Source organism: Equus caballus, chromosome X, assembly GCF_041296265.1.
Source record: "Equus caballus isolate H_3958 breed thoroughbred chromosome X, TB-T2T, whole genome shotgun sequence".
Taxonomy (NCBI): Eukaryota; Metazoa; Chordata; class Mammalia; order Perissodactyla; family Equidae; genus Equus; species Equus caballus.
In genome coordinates this window covers 113,131,017-113,153,916 of record NC_091715.1, presented here as the reverse complement: position 1 = coordinate 113,153,916, position 22,900 = coordinate 113,131,017, and the positions used below count along the sequence as shown (strand labels likewise).

Genomic DNA, 22,900 nt, shown 5'->3' with positions numbered 1-22,900 from the left:
CTTCAGACACCTTTACCCCAGTGTGTTCCTTCAGTACATGATGGAAATTATTCCTCCTTTCCATCTGCCACAATCATAAAAAGTGGATTCTAAAAGTGTACTGGACATCATAGTAAAGTCTGCATCATATACCATGTGCTGATTGCTTGGAAAAAAGACGAAAGGCTTGTGGCTTCCATATGGAATGCTCCAAAATGACAGCATGAATTCTCACAAACATACAGAAATTACATGTGTTTTTCATTACAAGCCTTATGATGGAAATAACTGAAGAGATTGGAAATAGACCAGATACGAAGACAGGTGTCTTTTGTGTGATATGTACTTTGATTCCTAATTTATGAGTATAATAATTGATGTCAGAATAATACGAGCAGCCATCTAACATAAACTCGGTTCACAGGATCGTTATATTAGAACTGGAGGGTTACCTGAATCTTCACCATGTCAGTGACTGTGAACCAACTCTCTTTGTATCGAAGATTACATGAGGATTCACAGTCAGATTATGGGTTTATGAGGAGACAGCACCTCAAGCGCCAAATACACAAGTAGGAATACATTCGAGTTCACCAACAGGGCGCCAGGACAGGGCGTCTGGGCCTTGTGGTCCTAAAGGCAGGCTAAGAGGACTCAACAGAGTCCGGGGACCTGCAGGATGGAGCGCCAGCCTTTGGGGGGCGCCCCCGCACCCTAAAGTCGCCAGGAGGGCGAGCCGCCTGGCCTCACCCAGGTTGCCCACGGCTCGCTGTCTTTTTTCTTCGGCAAAGGGCGGAGGGAGAGGCCCTGGCGGGTGTCGCGTTGGCATTTCTGATGCAATGCTGCCATCAACAGGAAAGGCTTTCGCGGTCCAGAGGACCCTGCACGGTCGCCTCCTGAGGACCAGGGCCAGGGCCCCCTACGGATTCAAGCCTCGCCAGGCACGGCACGGCGGGGAAGGTCTCGGGCCCTGGCACCTGCAGAGAGGGGCAGCGGGACGAGGCACCGGGCCCGGGCGCCTGGCGGGCCAGGCACAGGAAGCCCAGGCTCGGCGCCCTGGTGGCCGCCATGTCTGGGCGGGACTAGCGGAAGGCGCTGCGAGGAGCCCGGGGCCCGTGGGCCTTGGGCAGTGGGCCCCTTCCCCTCGGAGCAAGATCGGGTTCGGCCTGGGCGGGCCCAGGGCCCCCGAAGGCCCTCTGGGCCACGGGGCAGCCCTGCCGACGACCACGGCGGGCGCTGGAGTCGCGTTGCCACGGGCGGCCTTAGAGGCGGGCCCAGGGCGGTTCTTCTGTGCATGCAGCTCAGAGGTGGCGGCGTGGCAGCCTGGCTACCCGGTGCGGTGCCCAGGGGGCCTGGGGCCCGGGGCCCAGCCAGGGCCCGCAGCCGCAGTTCCGAAGGGGACGGCCCTCCCCGGCACGGGGGAGCCAGGGCGGCAGGGGAAGCTAGTCGGCAGTTGGCCGTTGCCGTGCCCTCCCCGGGGGCGTCCAGGCTTCTGGCACAGGCCTGTCCCGAGGGCTCCGGCACCCATCTCCCTCCCTGAGTGGCGAGGAGGACAGAGGAGGAGCGGAGCGAGCAGAGCCCCAGCCCAGCGGATGCCCAGGCCGGGCCTTTGCCGACCCTGGCCCTCTTGGCCACCTGCCCCAAGAGGCCCTGAGCCTCCCCCGGGCCATGCGAATGAGTGGCCCTGGCGCCCGTTCCCCCCTGGCTGTCTAGGTCTCGACCCCATGCTTGCCTCTCGGCAGCTGGGGCCGGGCCACCGGCTCTGAAGGCTCTGCCTAAAGCTCACCACTGTCTGGTTGAGAGAGGCCGCCCGGCCAACGCAACCCCCACGGGGCTTGGTGCTCAGGCCAGGGAGCAGGTGCCTGATCCTGGGCACCAGGCCGGCCCTTCCTGCTAGACCCTGACTGTCCCCATAGCTCGCTTCTGGAAGAAGAGCCTCCGGGTTGGCTCCTTCGTGCCTCTGGCCAGGCTCCTACTTGCCGCGGGGGTGGGATGTTGGGGCGGGGGTGTGGAGTGTCGGGGACCTGGGAGCAAGTGTCCAGGCTCAACCCGTCCCTGCTGCGCACACAGCCCTTGCTTTCCCCACTCCCGGAAGGGTGCCGAATCCCACTCCCTGCCCCTTTCGAATTTCCCACTTGGGGAGTCGCCGGCAATGTTGCCAGGGGGTCTGCCTCGTGTGGGCCGAGCCTTTCGGGGCCGCCCTTGTTGGCCCAACCTTGGGGCCAGGTCCCGACCTACAAGGTCTGAGCGGTCCCCAGCCCCAGGTGGTCTCGGTGGAGCCCTGTGGCCCGCAGCCCAGGGACCCCGTGCGGGAAGGCCCCGGGGCCTGTCTCTGCACACAGGAGGACCCGTCCAGCGGGGAGGGAGGCCGAGGAACAGGGCGTCCCCGGGCCGCCAGGTTCCCGGGGAGAAGGGCGGAAAACAGGCCTCGGTCCCCTCTGTCCGGAGGAGGATGGCCCTGTCGAGGGACCGACGCCGAGTGGGCATGGAGCCCCTCTGATCCTTGGCACGAGAGGGGCCCGCCGGGATGCCGCGGGGCCTGGCACCCAGACTCTGTTCGGCGGGAGCCAAGGACAACGAACCCCAGCTCTGACTCTGCCCTGCGGCGAGGCGAGGCCCCAGCGTCCCTCTTCCTCGCCCGGCTCCCGTACCCCATCCCGGGGACATTCGCCCTCCTGTCTGCCAGCTGCTGCCCCTGACCGGGTGGCCGCTGCGGCCTTGCCTTTCCCCACGCCCCACCCCCACCCCCCACCCCCCACCCCCCACCCCCCACCCCCCACCGGTTTTCTTGGTGGCCGGGCCTGGGGCCTCCGACGTGGCCTGGGGTCCCGCGTTCCCCGTGTCCCTGGCCCCGCGGGCCCCCCGCGGGCCCACGTCGCTCGCGCCCGCGGAGTGGGCGACGAGCCGCGGGCCAGACGCCCCCCGGGCGCGAGCTTCCGCCCCGCGTGCTGGAACGTGAACATGGCGGCCGCCGAGGCCACGCCCCCCGCGGCCCGGGGAGCCCCCGCGCGGGCCCCGCCCCCCACGGGCCTGGCTTCCTGGGCCGGGGGCTCGTCGGTGGGCGAGCCCGGCCCCAGCGGGATGACACCCGCATCCAGCCCCGGAGTCCTCCGAGCGCCCCGAACCAGCCCGCCCTTCCTCCCATCTCGGGCCTTGCCCACGCGAGCCGCGGCCGGGGCCTTGAGGCCCGTGCTCAAAACGCTCCCGCTTGATGGCACTGTTGCTCCACGGATGCCAGCCACCCTTGGGCGCCCGGCCGCTCCCTCCGCCCTTTGCGCGTCAAAAAACGCCAGCGAAGGCCCCTAAGCCCTCCCAGCCCTCCCAGCCCTCCCAGTGGGGTTGGCCGTCCTGGGGGGATTGCGGGGGGGCGGGGGGGGGGCGCAGGGGGCGCCTCTCTTTCCTTTCGGGGCTTCTTGTCGGGAGGAGGATGGTACGGAGAAAGACGTCCAGAGGCCTCCATGCCGCTGTGGACCCACCTCCCCATCTCTCTGGGAGCTTTAAGGCCGCCTCTCCTGGCGGCAACGCGGACCCCGCGTCCCCTGCACACTTGCCCGTGGACATCCCTCCACGAGGGTCTTCTCGGGCAGAAGCCTAGAAATCCTAGAATCCCAGAAAACTGGATTCGTGGCCCGAGGCCCGGCACTACCCCTCTCTCTGCTCCTGGCCTCCTTGCTTCTCCCGCTCTCCTCCAGCTGCCTCAGCTGGCCTCGGGGCTCAGGAGCAGGCCCCAGAAGGAGTAGGCCGCTGAGGCAGCAGGTGGAAGCGACAGGGACCCCGGCAGGTGGCAAGACGGGCAGGCGGACTGCCCGTGCTCCCCGCAGAGCATCTCAGGCAGTCACTCTGTGTCCCTGAGCGCCCCAGGGGGTTTCTGGTGGGGAGCTGGGGAGAGGAGTCCGTGGGACAGGTGGACATCCCACAGGCAGCTGACCCCGGTGAGGCCCCCTTTGTGCGGCAGCCCCTTCTGGGAAGCTCTCCGGGAGCCTGTGTGCCTCCTCTACCCTCCCCGCCCACCGCCCCTCGTTCCTTCGTTCGTTCATTGGTTCTTAAACGCGTACACACAGGGAGGGGTGTGTCTGTGCATGGGGAGGGGTGTGTGTGTGTGTGTGGGTGGGTGGGTGGGTGGGTGTACACGCATACGTGTGTCCGTATGCACGTGCGGGTGTGCACGCGCGCCTGTGTGGGTCCGTAACACGCATGTGTATAATTTCCCTTCCCCTGCCCTTTTCCCCGGAGCCGCCTCGGGGATGCCACTGTGGATGGAAATCCCTCCCAGTCCAAGCCGAAGCCCTCAGCTTAGCGCGCTGACCGCTCCCAGGGTGCCCCTCTGCCTTCTCGCTCCCTGGCCGCCGTGGGAACCCCGTGTCCTCTGGGCTTGCGTGTGCTTCCGGGACTGAATGCAGATGAAAGCGGACAGACACGGAGGGCCCCTCGGACCCCCGAGGCTCCCAAGGGCGTAGTCACAGACCCTCTGTGGCATTTGGCTGCTCTCACAGCTCGTGTGTCCCCGGGGCTCGGCCCCTGCCTGGGGAGTAGACGCCCTGTTCCGCTCCAGCCTCTCCGTTTCTCCTCTGACAGCTCCCCGGGGTGGGTGGGGTGCCCGTGTGTCTGCCTGGGGGCAGGGGCCTGGGTCATCTCCCGTGTCCCCTCTCTTTGGACGCCAGGTAGCTCTTTTCTTTCCTCCTCTCCTCTGCTCTCCTCTCTTGGACCGAACTGGCTGTGAGGCGGCCTGCGGCGTCGTGGCTCCCCAAAAGTGCGAGCGTGCGTGACCGGGGTACGTTTGCCAGCATCCGTGTCCACCCCGAGGAGGAAAGCGGTGGGGTGCATGGGAAGTCGGGCCCGTGCGCTGGATCTGTGTGGGACCAGAGAGGAGACAGCTAGGGCCCGTGTGCCCGCGAGTCAGACGAGCTCGTGGTCAGGCTCTGTGTTTCCGTTTGCGGTGGACGACGACGTGGGCTTGCCAGGATGTCCGTCGACAGCCCGCCGGAGTCCCACACGGGTCCGGAGCCGAGGAGGAAGGCTCTGCGAGCACGAGCGCCAAGGCGCCAAGGCGCCAAGGCGCCAAGGCCGTGGTTCCCGCGCAAGACAGATGGCGGGGGAAGGCATCCTCGGGGTGCCCCCGGCACGGTTCTGGGCTCTGCGAGGGCTGCTGCTTTCTGAGTGAGATCCGCGCCATCTCCCAAAGACGAGCGGAGGCTGGTTGTGTCCACGCTAACGCTTCTCTCCGGAGCTTTGGTCGACCCGAGAGCTGGGGTGAGGGGTGACGGACAAGACGCTGGAGGTTGCCGGGGCCGGGTGTTGGCGGCCCCCTCTTAAGCGGCACCGTGGTGGGTGGTCCCACACCGAGTGAAGGGCGCTCGCTCTCTCGTTGCAGAGGAGGCCGACCGGAAGGAAAGGAAGGGCAAGGGCAAGGGCAAGGACGACGGAGACGCCGGTCACCCGCGGGCGCTGCTGTTCTGGGTGAGTGCGTGCTCTTTGTTCTCTTCCTTGGCCCTTTCCCGGACCGGTTATTCCGTCCTAGCCAAAAGGCCGTCATTCTGGTATCTCAGCAAGCCTCGAGGAGGAAAGGCTCCCAAGGTAGGCCGGTGGCACGGGGACACTGGCGTGCCCTTGCGCACTTTTCGGCCGCACTAGAAAAGGGCGTCGAGCGAGGTCCTGGTTGTGGAAGCGGCAGAAAACGTTGGCGCGGGCCAGCGCGTAGATCGTGTGTGTCTATTGCTTAAGGCGATGGATCGGTCCGTGGAACGTGAGGGCGCTGTCCTCCGGGACCAGAGAGAGTGCAGAGGGATTGGGCTCGGGCCTGGAGCATGAGCTGCACCTACACCTGGCCCTGGGCCCGGGCCCGGGCCCTACACCCGGACCTGCGCCTGGGCCTGCACCTGCACCTGCATCTGCATGAGGGCCTGGACTTGGGCCTAGCCGGGGCCTAGCGCCCGGACCCGCGCCTGCTGGGCCCTAGGCCCTGGCAAGCCCACTGCCGGTGATTTGCCCATTCCACTCCCCCCCGAGAAGCAGCAGTCCCAGCTGCACGTGGAGAAAGGTCCTTGGAGACCCTTTGGGGCGAACCCGGCCTGTAAGGCCTTTTGCCTCCTTGGCTTTGAGTGGAGCCCCTCCCGAGCTCTTCCTGCCGTCACCCCCTGATTGCTCTTGGGCCCAGCTCGCTGCTGCGAGACCCGCCCGCCACCAGCCCAGGGAGGACTTGGGAACCCGCTCTTGCTGGAATGCGGGGCAGGTGCGCGAGCTGGGGGTCGGGGGGTGGGGGGGCTTGGGGTGACGTGGGGGGGGGGTTGAGCCTCGGGGCAGCCCGCCGTGGATCTCCGTGCTCCCCAAGTCTGTCTCTTGACCAGCCGAGGAACGTGAAAGGGTGGAGTCTCCAAGACGGGTACTTCCCTTCTTCCGTGTGCGAACGTCGCACGCACGTGTGTGTGACCCGAAGCCGCAGGTGTTTTCTCTCTTCCTGTCTTCCTTTCTTCTTCCTCCCGTGTCTTCTTGAAACGATCTTGCCATGAGGAAGGACGCCTCCCGTCCTGGCTCAGCACCACTGAAGGCGTCTCCAGGCGGGCTGGCGGCCGTGCGGCGCCGTGGACTGGGGAGGGCACACGCTGGTGGGCGTTTCTTGGTCAGCGAAGGGCGGACGCAGGGTCCCCGCAGCAAGGGCAGCCAGGGTGGCTTTCCTGCGGCAACTCTGCCTTCAAGAGGAACTTTGTTGGGCAATCCCAAGAGGCCCTCGCGGTCAAATCCGGGGGAAGGCTGGGCATTGAGTCGAGTCCTCGTTCTAGGCTCTAGGTGGCCGCCCCGCCGGCTCGCGTTACCCCCCCCCCCCGCCCCCACAAAGGAGCCTTCGGCCGGCCGTGACTCGCAACCCCCCAACTCCCTCCCCGCGGGGCATGGCTTTCCTGGACAACCAGCCAGGGACAGGGACGGGGATCCTCTCTCTCTCCCTCTCTGTGCCGCGAGGAAAAGGAGGCGATGGCACCCTCCGGTCTGATTCGTGGCTCCAGTCCCGTCGGATGGCCCGTGGCCGGTGACCAAAAGGAGGTGGTCTGTCGAGAGTCGAGGTTCCCGGAGCCCCGTGCCGCAGGAATCTGCGTGGAAACGTCCGGTCCGTGTGGAAACGTGTCCAGCTGCGTGCCTGAGCGTGCCCGGGGGGCGGTGGGCACAGGAGCATCGCCCCTGACCCGCACACCCATCTCTCCTGGAGCCTGGGTGCGCTCGACCTCCGCTCCACGCTCGGAGGCCCTTTGGGGCTTTCCTTTCTGTCCCTCGGTGAGCTGGAAAGTGTGGCCAGAGCCCGGCCGCGCCACCGTTTCAGAGCTAGAGAAAGAGAGGACCGCGCGCGCGCTCGCGCTCAGAGAACCCGCGGGGCGGGGAGGGAAGAGGACAGCATCCCGGCCCTCTGGTCTCGTCTCATCTCTTTCCTCGGCCTCGTGCCCGGACCGCTGGGCATCGGGAGTGTGTTCCTTCAGCCACTGTGAGCGGCGAGGGCGACTCTGCCCGGTTTCGGCTCTGCTCAGAGCTGACCGGCGCCGAGAGGCCACTTGGTGGCAGCGGCACGTGTCCCCGCCACGCGCCCGGGTGTCCCAGAAGGAAAGCGGAAGGCCTCTCCAGTGGCTGCCAGACGCTCCGAGGGCTGATCCCCCCGAATCCTGGGGAGCCCCCGCACAGCCGGGTGTTTCCCGTGGCCGGCCTTCCCGTGTGGGAGTTGTCGGGAGACGGACCCTGAGCCAGGCGGGAGGCCTCTGGGGCGGCGGCCGGCTGCCCTCCCGAGTGACCCGTGTGGCCGAGCGTCCGCGCCTGAACCCCGGGGGTGGGGGTGGGGGGCCGTGGGAGAGAAGAGCCAGGTCCCCTCTCTTGACTCCCCACCCCCCCGCCTCCGCCACCCACCACACACACACACACCCACCCACCCCCCCACCCACCCCCACCCACCACCACCACCACTACCCGGCCAACACTGTCCCTGACCCAACGGTGCCTGTGGGCCGCGGCCCTTTGGCCTCGCGGTCAAGCTGGCCCCTCGGTGACTTGGGAGAACGTGCCCTGCCGTGGTGTGGGGGGGATGGCCTGGGTCCCGTGCCAACACTCGGCGAGTCTGCCAAGGTCTCGGGCAGACCTGGAGAGCCGAGGATACGCGGCTAGGGACCCGTTGGGGTCCGGCCGCCAGGGCGCTGCGTTGGGGTGTGGTGGCCTTGTGGTCGCGAAGGCAGGCTAAGAGGACCCGACAGAGTCCGGGGCCCTGCAGGATGGAGCGCCAGCCTTCGAGGCGGGCGCCCGCAGCCCCAAAGTGGCCAGGAGGGCCAGCCGCCTTGCCTTAGCCAGGTTGGACACGGCTCGCTGTTTTTTTTCTTCGGCAAAGGGCGGAGGGAGAGGCCCTGGCGGGTGCCGGGTTGGCATTTCTGGTGCAATGCTGCCATCAAGAGGAAAGGCTTTCGCGGTCCCGCGGACCCTGCACGGTCGCCTCCTGGGGAGGACTGAGCCAGGGAGTGAAGTCGGGGACCGGGGCCGGGGGACCCCTAGGGATTCCAAGCCGCGCCAGGCACGGCGGGGAGGGTCTCGGGCCCTGGCACCTGCAGAGAGGGGCAGCGGGACGAGGCACCGGGCCCGGGCGCCTGGCGGGCCAGGCACAGGAAGCCCAGGCTCGGCGCCCTGGTGGCCGCCATGTCTGGGCGGGACTAGCGGAAGGCGCTGCGAGGAGCCCGGGGCCCGTGGGCCTTGGGCAGTGGGCCCCTTCCCCTCGGAGCAAGATCGGGTTCGGCCTGGGCGGGCCCAGGGCCCCCGAAGGCCCTCTGGGCCACGGGGCAGCCCTGCCGACGACCACGGCGGGCGCTGGAGTCGCGTTGCCACGGGCGGCCTTAGAGGCGGGCCCAGGGCGGTTCTTCTGTGCATGCAGCTCAGAGGTGGCGGCGTGGCAGCCTGGCTACCCGGTGCGGTGCCCAGGGGGCCTGGGGCCCGGGGCCCAGCCAGGGCCCGCAGCCGCAGTTCCGAAGGGGACGGCCCTCCCCGGCACGGGGGAGCCAGGGCGGCAGGGGAAGCTAGTCGGCAGTTGGCCGTTGCCGTGCCCTCCCCGGGGGCGTCCAGGCTTCTGGCACAGGCCTGTCCCGAGGGCTCCGGCACCCATCTCCCTCCCTGAGTGGCGAGGAGGACAGAGGAGGAGCGGAGCGAGCAGAGCCCCAGCCCAGCGGATGCCCAGGCCGGGCCTTTGCCGACCCTGGCCCTCTTGGCCACCTGCCCCAAGAGGCCCTGAGCCTCCCCCGGGCCATGCGAATGAGTGGCCCTGGCGCCCGTTCCCCCCTGGCTGTCTAGGTCTCGACCCCATGCTTGCCTCTCGGCAGCTGGGGCCGGGCCACCGGCTCTGAAGGCTCTGCCTAAAGCTCACCACTGTCTGGTTGAGAGAGGCCGCCCGGCCAACGCAACCCCCACGGGGCTTGGTGCTCAGGCCAGGGAGCAGGTGCCTGATCCTGGGCACCAGGCCGGCCCTTCCTGCTAGACCCTGACTGTCCCCATAGCTCGCTTCTGGAAGAAGAGCCTCCGGGTTGGCTCCTTCGTGCCTCTGGCCAGGCTCCTACTTGCCGCGGGGGTGGGATGTTGGGGCGGGGGTGTGGAGTGTCGGGGACCTGGGAGCAAGTGTCCAGGCTCAACCCGTCCCTGCTGCGCACACAGCCCTTGCTTTCCCCACTCCCGGAAGGGTGCCGAATCCCACTCCCTGCCCCTTTCGAATTTCCCACTTGGGGAGTCGCCGGCAATGTTGCCAGGGGGTCTGCCTCGTGTGGGCCGAGCCTTTCGGGGCCGCCCTTGTTGGCCCAACCTTGGGGCCAGGTCCCGACCTACAAGGTCTGAGCGGTCCCCAGCCCCAGGTGGTCTCGGTGGAGCCCTGTGGCCCGCAGCCCAGGGACCCCGTGCGGGAAGGCCCCGGGGCCTGTCTCTGCACACAGGAGGACCCGTCCAGCGGGGAGGGAGGCCGAGGAACAGGGCGTCCCCGGGCCGCCAGGTTCCCGGGGAGAAGGGCGGAAAACAGGCCTCGGTCCCCTCTGTCCGGAGGAGGATGGCCCTGTCGAGGGACCGACGCCGAGTGGGCATGGAGCCCCTCTGATCCTTGGCACGAGAGGGGCCCGCCGGGATGCCGCGGGGCCTGGCACCCAGACTCTGTTCGGCGGGAGCCAAGGACAACGAACCCCAGCTCTGACTCTGCCCTGCGGCGAGGCGAGGCCCCAGCGTCCCTCTTCCTCGCCCGGCTCCCGTACCCCATCCCGGGGACATTCGCCCTCCTGTCTGCCAGCTGCTGCCCCTGACCGGGTGGCCGCTGCGGCCTTGCCTTTCCCCACGCCCCACCCCCACCCCCCACCCCCCACCCCCCACCCCCCACCGGTTTTCTTGGTGGCCGGGCCTGGGGCCTCCGACGTGGCCTGGGGTCCCGCGTTCCCCGTGTCCCTGGCCCCGCGGGCCCCCCGCGGGCCCACGTCGCTCGCGCCCGCGGAGTGGGCGACGAGCCGCGGGCCAGACGCCCCCCGGGCGCGAGCTTCCGCCCCGCGTGCTGGAACGTGAACATGGCGGCCGCCGAGGCCACGCCCCCCGCGGCCCGGGGAGCCCCCGCGCGGGCCCCGCCCCCCACGGGCCTGGCTTCCTGGGCCGGGGGCTCGTCGGTGGGCGAGCCCGGCCCCAGCGGGATGACACCCGCATCCAGCCCCGGAGTCCTCCGAGCGCCCCGAACCAGCCCGCCCTTCCTCCCATCTCGGGCCTTGCCCACGCGAGCCGCGGCCGGGGCCTTGAGGCCCGTGCTCAAAACGCTCCCGCTTGATGGCACTGTTGCTCCACGGATGCCAGCCACCCTTGGGCGCCCGGCCGCTCCCTCCGCCCTTTGCGCGTCAAAAAACGCCAGCGAAGGCCCCTAAGCCCTCCCAGCCCTCCCAGCCCTCCCAGTGGGGTTGGCCGTCCTGGGGGGATTGCGGGGGGGCGGGGGGGGGGCGCAGGGGGCGCCTCTCTTTCCTTTCGGGGCTTCTTGTCGGGAGGAGGATGGTACGGAGAAAGACGTCCAGAGGCCTCCATGCCGCTGTGGACCCACCTCCCCATCTCTCTGGGAGCTTTAAGGCCGCCTCTCCTGGCGGCAACGCGGACCCCGCGTCCCCTGCACACTTGCCCGTGGACATCCCTCCACGAGGGTCTTCTCGGGCAGAAGCCTAGAAATCCTAGAATCCCAGAAAACTGGATTCGTGGCCCGAGGCCCGGCACTACCCCTCTCTCTGCTCCTGGCCTCCTTGCTTCTCCCGCTCTCCTCCAGCTGCCTCAGCTGGCCTCGGGGCTCAGGAGCAGGCCCCAGAAGGAGTAGGCCGCTGAGGCAGCAGGTGGAAGCGACAGGGACCCCGGCAGGTGGCAAGACGGGCAGGCGGACTGCCCGTGCTCCCCGCAGAGCATCTCAGGCAGTCACTCTGTGTCCCTGAGCGCCCCAGGGGGTTTCTGGTGGGGAGCTGGGGAGAGGAGTCCGTGGGACAGGTGGACATCCCACAGGCAGCTGACCCCGGTGAGGCCCCCTTTGTGCGGCAGCCCCTTCTGGGAAGCTCTCCGGGAGCCTGTGTGCCTCCTCTACCCTCCCCGCCCACCGCCCCTCGTTCCTTCGTTCGTTCATTGGTTCTTAAACGCGTACACACAGGGAGGGGTGTGTCTGTGCATGGGGAGGGGTGTGTGTGTGTGTGTGGGTGGGTGGGTGGGTGGGTGTACACGCATACGTGTGTCCGTATGCACGTGCGGGTGTGCACGCGCGCCTGTGTGGGTCCGTAACACGCATGTGTATAATTTCCCTTCCCCTGCCCTTTTCCCCGGAGCCGCCTCGGGGATGCCACTGTGGATGGAAATCCCTCCCAGTCCAAGCCGAAGCCCTCAGCTTAGCGCGCTGACCGCTCCCAGGGTGCCCCTCTGCCTTCTCGCTCCCTGGCCGCCGTGGGAACCCCGTGTCCTCTGGGCTTGCGTGTGCTTCCGGGACTGAATGCAGATGAAAGCGGACAGACACGGAGGGCCCCTCGGACCCCCGAGGCTCCCAAGGGCGTAGTCACAGACCCTCTGTGGCATTTGGCTGCTCTCACAGCTCGTGTGTCCCCGGGGCTCGGCCCCTGCCTGGGGAGTAGACGCCCTGTTCCGCTCCAGCCTCTCCGTTTCTCCTCTGACAGCTCCCCGGGGTGGGTGGGGTGCCCGTGTGTCTGCCTGGGGGCAGGGGCCTGGGTCATCTCCCGTGTCCCCTCTCTTTGGACGCCAGGTAGCTCTTTTCTTTCCTCCTCTCCTCTGCTCTCCTCTCTTGGACCGAACTGGCTGTGAGGCGGCCTGCGGCGTCGTGGCTCCCCAAAAGTGCGAGCGTGCGTGACCGGGGTACGTTTGCCAGCATCCGTGTCCACCCCGAGGAGGAAAGCGGTGGGGTGCATGGGAAGTCGGGCCCGTGCGCTGGATCTGTGTGGGACCAGAGAGGAGACAGCTAGGGCCCGTGTGCCCGCGAGTCAGACGAGCTCGTGGTCAGGCTCTGTGTTTCCGTTTGCGGTGGACGACGACGTGGGCTTGCCAGGATGTCCGTCGACAGCCCGCCGGAGTCCCACACGGGTCCGGAGCCGAGGAGGAAGGCTCTGCGAGCACGAGCGCCAAGGCGCCAAGGCGCCAAGGCGCCAAGGCCGTGGTTCCCGCGCAAGACAGATGGCGGGGGAAGGCATCCTCGGGGTGCCCCCGGCACGGTTCTGGGCTCTGCGAGGGCTGCTGCTTTCTGAGTGAGATCCGCGCCATCTCCCAAAGACGAGCGGAGGCTGGTTGTGTCCACGCTAACGCTTCTCTCCGGAGCTTTGGTCGACCCGAGAGCTGGGGTGAGGGGTGACGGACAAGACGCTGGAGGTTGCCGGGGCCGGGTGTTGGCGGCCCCCTCTTAAGCGGCACCGTGGTGGGTGGTCCCACACCGAGTGAAGGGCGCTCGCTCTCTCGTTGCAGAGGAGGCCGACCGGAAGGAAAGGAAGGGCAAGGGCAAGGGCAAGGACGACGGAGACGCCGGTCACCCGCGGGCGCTGCTGTTCTGGGTGAGTGCGTGCTCTTTGTTCTCTTCCTTGGCCCTTTCCCGGACCGGTTATTCCGTCCTAGCCAAAAGGCCGTCATTCTGGTATCTCAGCAAGCCTCGAGGAGGAAAGGCTCCCAAGGTAGGCCGGTGGCACGGGGACACTGGCGTGCCCTTGCGCACTTTTCGGCCGCACTAGAAAAGGGCGTCGAGCGAGGTCCTGGTTGTGGAAGCGGCAGAAAACGTTGGCGCGGGCCAGCGCGTAGATCGTGTGTGTCTATTGCTTAAGGCGATGGATCGGTCCGTGGAACGTGAGGGCGCTGTCCTCCGGGACCAGAGAGAGTGCAGAGGGATTGGGCTCGGGCCTGGAGCATGAGCTGCACCTACACCTGGCCCTGGGCCCGGGCCCGGGCCCGGACCCGGGCCCTGGCCGGGGCCTACACCCGGACCTGCGCCTGGGCCTGCACCTGCACCTGCATCTGCATGAGGGCCTGGACTTGGGCCTAGCCGGGGCCTAGCGCCCGGACCCGCGCCTGCTGGGCCCTAGGCCCTGGCAAGCCCACTGCCGGTGATTTGCCCATTCCACTCCCCCCCGAGAAGCAGCAGTCCCAGCTGCACGTGGAGAAAGGTCCTTGGAGACCCTTTGGGGCGAACCCGGCCTGTAAGGCCTTTTGCCTCCTTGGCTTTGAGTGGAGCCCCTCCCGAGCTCTTCCTGCCGTCACCCCCTGATTGCTCTTGGGCCCAGCTCGCTGCTGCGAGACCCGCCCGCCACCAGCCCAGGGAGGACTTGGGAACCCGCTCTTGCTGGAATGCGGGGCAGGTGCGCGAGCTGGGGGTCGGGGGGTGGGGGGGCTTGGGGTGACGTGGGGGGGGGGTTGAGCCTCGGGGCAGCCCGCCGTGGATCTCCGTGCTCCCCAAGTCTGTCTCTTGACCAGCCGAGGAACGTGAAAGGGTGGAGTCTCCAAGACGGGTACTTCCCTTCTTCCGTGTGCGAACGTCGCACGCACGTGTGTGTGACCCGAAGCCGCAGGTGTTTTCTCTCTTCCTGTCTTCCTTTCTTCTTCCTCCCGTGTCTTCTTGAAACGATCTTGCCATGAGGAAGGACGCCTCCCGTCCTGGCTCAGCACCACTGAAGGCGTCTCCAGGCGGGCTGGCGGCCGTGCGGCGCCGTGGACTGGGGAGGGCACACGCTGGTGGGCGTTTCTTGGTCAGCGAAGGGCGGACGCAGGGTCCCCGCAGCAAGGGCAGCCAGGGTGGCTTTCCTGCGGCAACTCTGCCTTCAAGAGGAACTTTGTTGGGCAATCCCAAGAGGCCCTCGCGGTCAAATCCGGGGGAAGGCTGGGCATTGAGTCGAGTCCTCGTTCTAGGCTCTAGGTGGCCGCCCCGCCGGCTCGCGTTACCCCCCCCCCCCGCCCCCACAAAGGAGCCTTCGGCCGGCCGTGACTCGCAACCCCCCAACTCCCTCCCCGCGGGGCATGGCTTTCCTGGACAACCAGCCAGGGACAGGGACGGGGATCCTCTCTCTCTCCCTCTCTGTGCCGCGAGGAAAAGGAGGCGATGGCACCCTCCGGTCTGATTCGTGGCTCCAGTCCCGTCGGATGGCCCGTGGCCGGTGACCAAAAGGAGGTGGTCTGTCGAGAGTCGAGGTTCCCGGAGCCCCGTGCCGCAGGAATCTGCGTGGAAACGTCCGGTCCGTGTGGAAACGTGTCCAGCTGCGTGCCTGAGCGTGCCCGGGGGGCGGTGGGCACAGGAGCATCGCCCCTGACCCGCACACCCATCTCTCCTGGAGCCTGGGTGCGCTCGACCTCCGCTCCACGCTCGGAGGCCCTTTGGGGCTTTCCTTTCTGTCCCTCGGTGAGCTGGAAAGTGTGGCCAGAGCCCGGCCGCGCCACCGTTTCAGAGCTAGAGAAAGAGAGGACCGCGCGCGCGCTCGCGCTCAGAGAACCCGCGGGGCGGGGAGGGAAGAGGACAGCATCCCGGCCCTCTGGTCTCGTCTCATCTCTTTCCTCGGCCTCGTGCCCGGACCGCTGGGCATCGGGAGTGTGTTCCTTCAGCCACTGTGAGCGGCGAGGGCGACTCTGCCCGGTTTCGGCTCTGCTCAGAGCTGACCGGCGCCGAGAGGCCACTTGGTGGCAGCGGCACGTGTCCCCGCCACGCGCCCGGGTGTCCCAGAAGGAAAGCGGAAGGCCTCTCCAGTGGCTGCCAGACGCTCCGAGGGCTGATCCCCCCGAATCCTGGGGAGCCCCCGCACAGCCGGGTGTTTCCCGTGGCCGGCCTTCCCGTGTGGGAGTTGTCGGGAGACGGACCCTGAGCCAGGCGGGAGGCCTCTGGGGCGGCGGCCGGCTGCCCTCCCGAGTGACCCGTGTGGCCGAGCGTCCGCGCCTGAACCCCGGGGGTGGGGGTGGGGGGCCGTGGGAGAGAAGAGCCAGGTCCCCTCTCTTGACTCCCCACCCCCCCGCCTCCGCCACCCACCACACACACACACACCCACCCACCCCCCCACCCACCCCCACCCACCACCACCACCACTACCCGGCCAACACTGTCCCTGACCCAACGGTGCCTGTGGGCCGCGGCCCTTTGGCCTCGCGGTCAAGCTGGCCCCTCGGTGACTTGGGAGAACGTGCCCTGCCGTGGTGTGGGGGGGATGGCCTGGGTCCCGTGCCAACACTCGGCGAGTCTGCCAAGGTCTCGGGCAGACCTGGAGAGCCGAGGATACGCGGCTAGGGACCCGTTGGGGTCCGGCCGCCAGGGCGCTGCGTTGGGGTGTGGTGGCCTTGTGGTCGCGAAGGCAGGCTAAGAGGACCCGACAGAGTCCGGGGCCCTGCAGGATGGAGCGCCAGCCTTCGAGGCGGGCGCCCGCAGCCCCAAAGTGGCCAGGAGGGCCAGCCGCCTTGCCTTAGCCAGGTTGGACACGGCTCGCTGTTTTTTTTCTTCGGCAAAGGGCGGAGGGAGAGGCCCTGGCGGGTGCCGGGTTGGCATTTCTGGTGCAATGCTGCCATCAAGAGGAAAGGCTTTCGCGGTCCCGCGGACCCTGCACGGTCGCCTCCTGGGGAGGACTGAGCCAGGGAGTGAAGTCGGGGACCGGGGCCGGGGGACCCCTAGGGATTCCAAGCCGCGCCAGGCACGGCGGGGAGGGTCTCGGGCCCTGGCACCTGCAGAGAGGGGCAGCGGGACGAGGCACCGGGCCCGGGCGCCTGGCGGGCCAGGCACAGGAAGCCCAGGCTCGGCGCCCTGGTGGCCGCCATGTCTGGGCGGGACTAGCGGAAGGCGCTGCGAGGAGCCCGGGGCCCGTGGGCCTTGGGCAGTGGGCCCCTTCCCCTCGGAGCAAGATCGGGTTCGGCCTGGGCGGGCCCAGGGCCCCCGAAGGCCCTCTGGGCCACGGGGCAGCCCTGCCGACGACCACGGCGGGCGCTGGAGTCGCGTTGCCACGGGCGGCCTTAGAGGCGGGCCCAGGGCGGTTCTTCTGTGCATGCAGCTCAGAGGTGGCGGCGTGGCAGCCTGGCTACCCGGTGCGGTGCCCAGGGGGCCTGGGGCCCGGGGCCCAGCCAGGGCCCGCAGCCGCAGTTCCGAAGGGGACGGCCCTCCCCGGCACGGGGGAGCCAGGGCGGCAGGGGAAGCTAGTCGGCAGTTGGCCGTTGCCGTGCCCTCCCCGGGGGCGTCCAGGCTTCTGGCACAGGCCTGTCCCGAGGGCTCCGGCACCCATCTCCCTCCCTGAGTGGCGAGGAGGACAGAGGAGGAGCGGAGCGAGCAGAGCCCCAGCCCAGCGGATGCCCAGGCCGGGCCTTTGCCGACCCTGGCCCTCTTGGCCACCTGCCCCAAGAGGCCCTGAGCCTCCCCCGGGCCATGCGAATGAGTGGCCCTGGCGCCCGTTCCCCCCTGGCTGTCTAGGTCTCGACCCCATGCTTGCCTCTCGGCAGCTGGGGCCGGGCCACCGGCTCTGAAGGCTCTGCCTAAAGCTCACCACTGTCTGGTTGAGAGAGGCCGCCCGGCCAACGCAACCCCCACGGGGCTTGGTGCTCAGGCCAGGGAGCAGGTGCCTGATCCTGGGCACCAGGCCGGCCCTTCCTGCTAGACCCTGACTGTCCCCATAGCTCGCTTCTGGAAGAAGAGCCTCCGGGTTGGCTCCTTCGTGCCTCTGGCCAGGCTCCTACTTGCCGCGGGGGTGGGATGTTGGGGCGGGGGTGTGGAGTGTCGGGGACCTGGGAGCAAGTGTCCAGGCTCAACCCGTCCCTGCTGCGCACACAGCCCTTGCTTTCCCCACTCCCGGAAGGGTGCCGAATCCCACTCCCTGCCCCTTTCGAATTTCCCACTTGGGGAGTCGCCGGCAATGTTGCCAGGGGGTCTGCCTCGTGTGGGCCGAGCCTTTCGGGGCCGCCCTTGTTGGCCCAACCTTGGGGCCAGGTCCCGACCTACAAGGTCTGAGCGGTCCCCAGCCCCAGGTGGTCTCGGTGGAGCCCTGTGGCCCGCAGCCCAGGGACCCCGTGCGGGAAGGCCCCGGGGCCTGTCTCTGCACACAGGAGGACCCGTCCAGCGGGGAGGGAGGCCGAGGAACAGGGCGTCCCCGGGCCGCCAGGTTCCCGGGGAGAAGGGCGGAAAACAGGCCTCGGTCCCCTCTGTCCGGAGGAGGATGGCCCTGTCGAGGGACCGACGCCGAGTGGGCATGGAGCCCCTCTGATCCTTGGCACGAGAGGGGCCCGCCGGGATGCCGCGGGGCCTGGCACCCAGACTCTGTTCGGCGGGAGCCAAGGACAACGAACCCCAGCTCTGACTCTGCCCTGCGGCGAGGCGAGGCCCCAGCGTCCCTCTTCCTCGCCCGGCTCCCGTACCCCATCCCGGGGACATTCGCCCTCCTGTCTGCCAGCTGCTGCCCCTGACCGGGTGGCCGCTGCGGCCTTGCCTTTCCCCACGCCCCACCCCCACCCCCCACCCCCCACCCCCCACCGGTTTTCTTGGTGGCCGGGCCTGGGGCCTCCGACGTGGCCTGGGGTCCCGCGTTCCCCGTGTCCCTGGCCCCGCGGGCCCCCCGCGGGCCCACGTCGCTCGCGCCCGCGGAGTGGGCGACGAGCCGCGGGCCAGACGCCCCCCGGGCGCGAGCTTCCGCCCCGCGTGCTGGAACGTGAACATGGCGGCCGCCGAGGCCACGCCCCCCGCGGCCCGGGGAGCCCCCGCGCGGGCCCCGCCCCCCACGGGCCTGGCTTCCTGGGCCGGGGGCTCGTCGGTGGGCGAGCCCGGCCCCAGCGGGATGACACCCGCATCCAGCCCCGGAGTCCTCCGAGCGCCCCGAACCAGCCCGCCCTTCCTCCCATCTCGGGCCTTGCCCACGCGAGCCGCGGCCGGGGCCTTGAGGCCCGTGCTCAAAACGCTCCCGCTTGATGGCACTGTTGCTCCACGGATGCCAGCCACCCTTGGGCGCCCGGCCGCTCCCTCCGCCCTTTGCGCGTCAAAAAACGCCAGCGAAGGCCCCTAAGCCCTCCCAGCCCTCCCAGCCCTCCCAGTGGGGTTGGCCGTCCTGGGGGGATTGCGGGGGGGCGGGGGGGGGGCGCAGGGGGCGCCTCTCTTTCCTTTCGGGGCTTCTTGTCGGGAGGAGGATGGTACGGAGAAAGACGTCCAGAGGCCTCCATGCCGCTGTGGACCCACCTCCCCATCTCTCTGGGAGCTTTAAGGCCGCCTCTCCTGGCGGCAACGCGGACCCCGCGTCCCCTGCACACTTGCCCGTGGACATCCCTCCACGAGGGTCTTCTCGGGCAGAAGCCTAGAAATCCTAGAATCCCAGAAAACTGGATTCGTGGCCCGAGGCCCGGCACTACCCCTCTCTCTGCTCCTGGCCTCCTTGCTTCTCCCGCTCTCCTCCAGCTGCCTCAGCTGGCCTCGGGGCTCAGGAGCAGGCCCCAGAAGGAGTAGGCCGCTGAGGCAGCAGGTGGAAGCGACAGGGACCCCGGCAGGTGGCAAGACGGGCAGGCGGACTGCCCGTGCTCCCCGCAGAGCATCTCAGGCAGTCACTCTGTGTCCCTGAGCGCCCCAGGGGGTTTCTGGTGGGGAGCTGGGGAGAGGAGTCCGTGGGACAGGTGGACATCCCACAGGCAGCTGACCCCGGTGAGGCCCCCTTTGTGCGGCAGCCCCTTCTGGGAAGCTCTCCGGGAGCCTGTGTGCCTCCTCTACCCTCCCCGCCCACCGCCCCTCGTTCCTTCGTTCGTTCATTGGTTCTTAAACGCGTACACACAGGGAGGGGTGTGTCTGTGCATGGGGAGGGGTGTGTGTGTGTGTGTGGGTGGGTGGGTGGGTGGGTGTACACGCATACGTGTGTCCGTATGCACGTGCGGGTGTGCACGCGCGCCTGTGTGGGTCCGTAACACGCATGTGTATAATTTCCCTTCCCCTGCCCTTTTCCCCGGAGCCGCCTCGGGGATGCCACTGTGGATGGAAATCCCTCCCAGTCCAAGCCGAAGCCCTCAGCTTAGCGCGCTGACCGCTCCCAGGGTGCCCCTCTGCCTTCTCGCTCCCTGGCCGCCGTGGGAACCCCGTGTCCTCTGGGCTTGCGTGTGCTTCCGGGACTGAATGCAGATGAAAGCGGACAGACACGGAGGGCCCCTCGGACCCCCGAGGCTCCCAAGGGCGTAGTCACAGACCCTCTGTGGCATTTGGCTGCTCTCACAGCTCGTGTGTCCCCGGGGCTCGGCCCCTGCCTGGGGAGTAGACGCCCTGTTCCGCTCCAGCCTCTCCGTTTCTCCTCTGACAGCTCCCCGGGGTGGGTGGGGTGCCCGTGTGTCTGCCTGGGGGCAGGGGCCTGGGTCATCTCCCGTGTCCCCTCTCTTTGGACGCCAGGTAGCTCTTTTCTTTCCTCCTCTCCTCTGCTCTCCTCTCTTGGACCGAACTGGCTGTGAGGCGGCCTGCGGCGTCGTGGCTCCCCAAAAGTGCGAGCGTGCGTGACCGGGGTACGTTTGCCAGCATCCGTGTCCACCCCGAGGAGGAAAGCGGTGGGGTGCATGGGAAGTCGGGCCCGTGCGCTGGATCTGTGTGGGACCAGAGAGGAGACAGCTAGGGCCCGTGTGCCCGCGAGTCAGACGAGCTCGTGGTCAGGCTCTGTGTTTCCGTTTGCGGTGGACGACGACGTGGGCTTGCCAGGATGTCCGTCGACAGCCCGCCGGAGTCCCACACGGGTCCGGAGCCGAGGAGGAAGGCTCTGCGAGCACGAGCGCCAAGGCGCCAAGGCGCCAAGGCGCCAAGGCCGTGGTTCCCGCGCAAGACAGATGGCGGGGGAAGGCATCCTCGGGGTGCCCCCGGCACGGTTCTGGGCTCTGCGAGGGCTGCTGCTTTCTGAGTGAGATCCGCGCCATCTCCCAAAGACGAGCGGAGGCTGGTTGTGTCCACGCTAACGCTTCTCTCCGGAGCTTTGGTCGACCCGAGAGCTGGGGTGAGGGGTGACGGACAAGACGCTGGAGGTTGCCGGGGCCGGGTGTTGGCGGCCCCCTCTTAAGCGGCACCGTGGTGGGTGGTCCCACACCGAGTGAAGGGCGCTCGCTCTCTCGTTGCAGAGGAGGCCGACCGGAAGGAAAGGAAGGGCAAGGGCAAGGGCAAGGACGACGGAGACGCCGGTCACCCGCGGGCGCTGCTGTTCTGGGTGAGTGCGTGCTCTTTGTTCTCTTCCTTGGCCCTTTCCCGGACCGGTTATTCCGTCCTAGCCAAAAGGCCGTCATTCTGGTATCTCAGCAAGCCTCGAGGAGGAAAGGCTCCCAAGGTAGGCCGGTGGCACGGGGACACTGGCGTGCCCTTGCGCACTTTTCGGCCGCACTAGAAAAGGGCGTCGAGCGAGGTCCTGGTTGTGGAAGCGGCAGAAAACGTTGGCGCGGGCCAGCGCGTAGATCGTGTGTGTCTATTGCTTAAGGCGATGGATCGGTCCGTGGAACGTGAGGGCGCTGTCCTCCGGGACCAGAGAGAGTGCAGAGGGATTGGGCTCGGGCCTGGAGCATGAGCTGCACCTACACCTGGCCCTGGGCCCGGGCCCGGGCCCTACACCCGGACCTGCGCCTGGGCCTGCACCTGCACCTGCATCTGCATGAGGGCCTGGACTTGGGCCTAGCCGGGGCCTAGCGCCCGGACCCGCGCCTGCTGGGCCCTAGGCCCTGGCAAGCCCACTGCCGGTGATTTGCCCATTCCACTCCCCCCCGAGAAGCAGCAGTCCCAGCTGCACGTGGAGAAAGGTCCTTGGAGACCCTTTGGGGCGAACCCGGCCTGTAAGGCCTTTTGCCTCCTTGGCTTTGAGTGGAGCCCCTCCCGAGCTCTTCCTGCCGTCACCCCCTGATTGCTCTTGGGCCCAGCTCGCTGCTGCGAGACCCGCCCGCCACCAGCCCAGGGAGGACTTGGGAACCCGCTCTTGCTGGAATGCGGGGCAGGTGCGCGAGCTGGGGGTCGGGGGGTGGGGGGGCTTGGGGTGACGTGGGGGGGGGGTTGAGCCTCGGGGCAGCCCGCCGTGGATCTCCGTGCTCCCCAAGTCTGTCTCTTGACCAGCCGAGGAACGTGAAAGGGTGGAGTCTCCAAGACGGGTACTTCCCTTCTTCCGTGTGCGAACGTCGCACGCACGTGTGTGTGACCCGAAGCCGCAGGTGTTTTCTCTCTTCCTGTCTTCCTTTCTTCTTCCTCCCGTGTCTTCTTGAAACGATCTTGCCATGAGGAAGGACGCCTCCCGTCCTGGCTCAGCACCACTGAAGGCGTCTCCAGGCGGGCTGGCGGCCGTGCGGCGCCGTGGACTGGGGAGGGCACACGCTGGTGGGCGTTTCTTGGTCAGCGAAGGGCGGACGCAGGGTCCCCGCAGCAAGGGCAGCCAGGGTGGCTTTCCTGCGGCAACTCTGCCTTCAAGAGGAACTTTGTTGGGCAATCCCAAGAGGCCCTCGCGGTCAAATCCGGGGGAAGGCTGGGCATTGAGTCGAGTCCTCGTTCTAGGCTCTAGGTGGCCGCCCCGCCGGCTCGCGTTACCCCCCCCCCCCGCCCCCACAAAGGAGCCTTCGGCCGGCCGTGACTCGCAACCCCCCAACTCCCTCCCCGCGGGGCATGGCTTTCCTGGACAACCAGCCAGGGACAGGGACGGGGATCCTCTCTCTCTCCCTCTCTGTGCCGCGAGGAAAAGGAGGCGATGGCACCCTCCGGTCTGATTCGTGGCTCCAGTCCCGTCGGATGGCCCGTGGCCGGTGACCAAAAGGAGGTGGTCTGTCGAGAGTCGAGGTTCCCGGAGCCCCGTGCCGCAGGAATCTGCGTGGAAACGTCCGGTCCGTGTGGAAACGTGTCCAGCTGCGTGCCTGAGCGTGCCCGGGGGGCGGTGGGCACAGGAGCATCGCCCCTGACCCGCACACCCATCTCTCCTGGAGCCTGGGTGCGCTCGACCTCCGCTCCACGCTCGGAGGCCCTTTGGGGCTTTCCTTTCTGTCCCTCGGTGAGCTGGAAAGTGTGGCCAGAGCCCGGCCGCGCCACCGTTTCAGAGCTAGAGAAAGAGAGGACCGCGCGCGCGCTCGCGCTCAGAGAACCCGCGGGGCGGGGAGGGAAGAGGACAGCATCCCGGCCCTCTGGTCTCGTCTCATCTCTTTCCTCGGCCTCGTGCCCGGACCGCTGGGCATCGGGAGTGTGTTCCTTCAGCCACTGTGAGCGGCGAGGGCGACTCTGCCCGGTTTCGGCTCTGCTCAGAGCTGACCGGCGCCGAGAGGCCACTTGGTGGCAGCGGCACGTGTCCCCGCCACGCGCCCGGGTGTCCCAGAAGGAAAGCGGAAGGCCTCTCCAGTGGCTGCCAGACGCTCCGAGGGCTGATCCCCCCGAATCCTGGGGAGCCCCCGCACAGCCGGGTGTTTCCCGTGGCCGGCCTTCCCGTGTGGGAGTTGTCGGGAGACGGACCCTGAGCCAGGCGGGAGGCCTCTGGGGCGG

General features: G+C 68.2%; 1 protein-coding gene across 1 annotated transcript in view; it reads left to right on the top strand.

The window, feature by feature from the left end:
• The window catches only part of LOC138921791 (serine/arginine repetitive matrix protein 3-like), a 111,229-nt gene that overhangs the window by 5,451 nt on the left and 82,878 nt on the right, over positions 1 to 22,900 (top strand). The window contains exons 2-4 of the mRNA XM_070257148.1: positions 5,351 to 5,436; positions 12,931 to 13,016; positions 20,527 to 20,612. Coding sequence (XP_070113249.1) covers positions 5,351 to 5,436; positions 12,931 to 13,016; positions 20,527 to 20,612 — 258 coding nt within the window. The remainder of the gene's footprint in view (positions 1 to 5,350; positions 5,437 to 12,930; positions 13,017 to 20,526; positions 20,613 to 22,900) is intronic.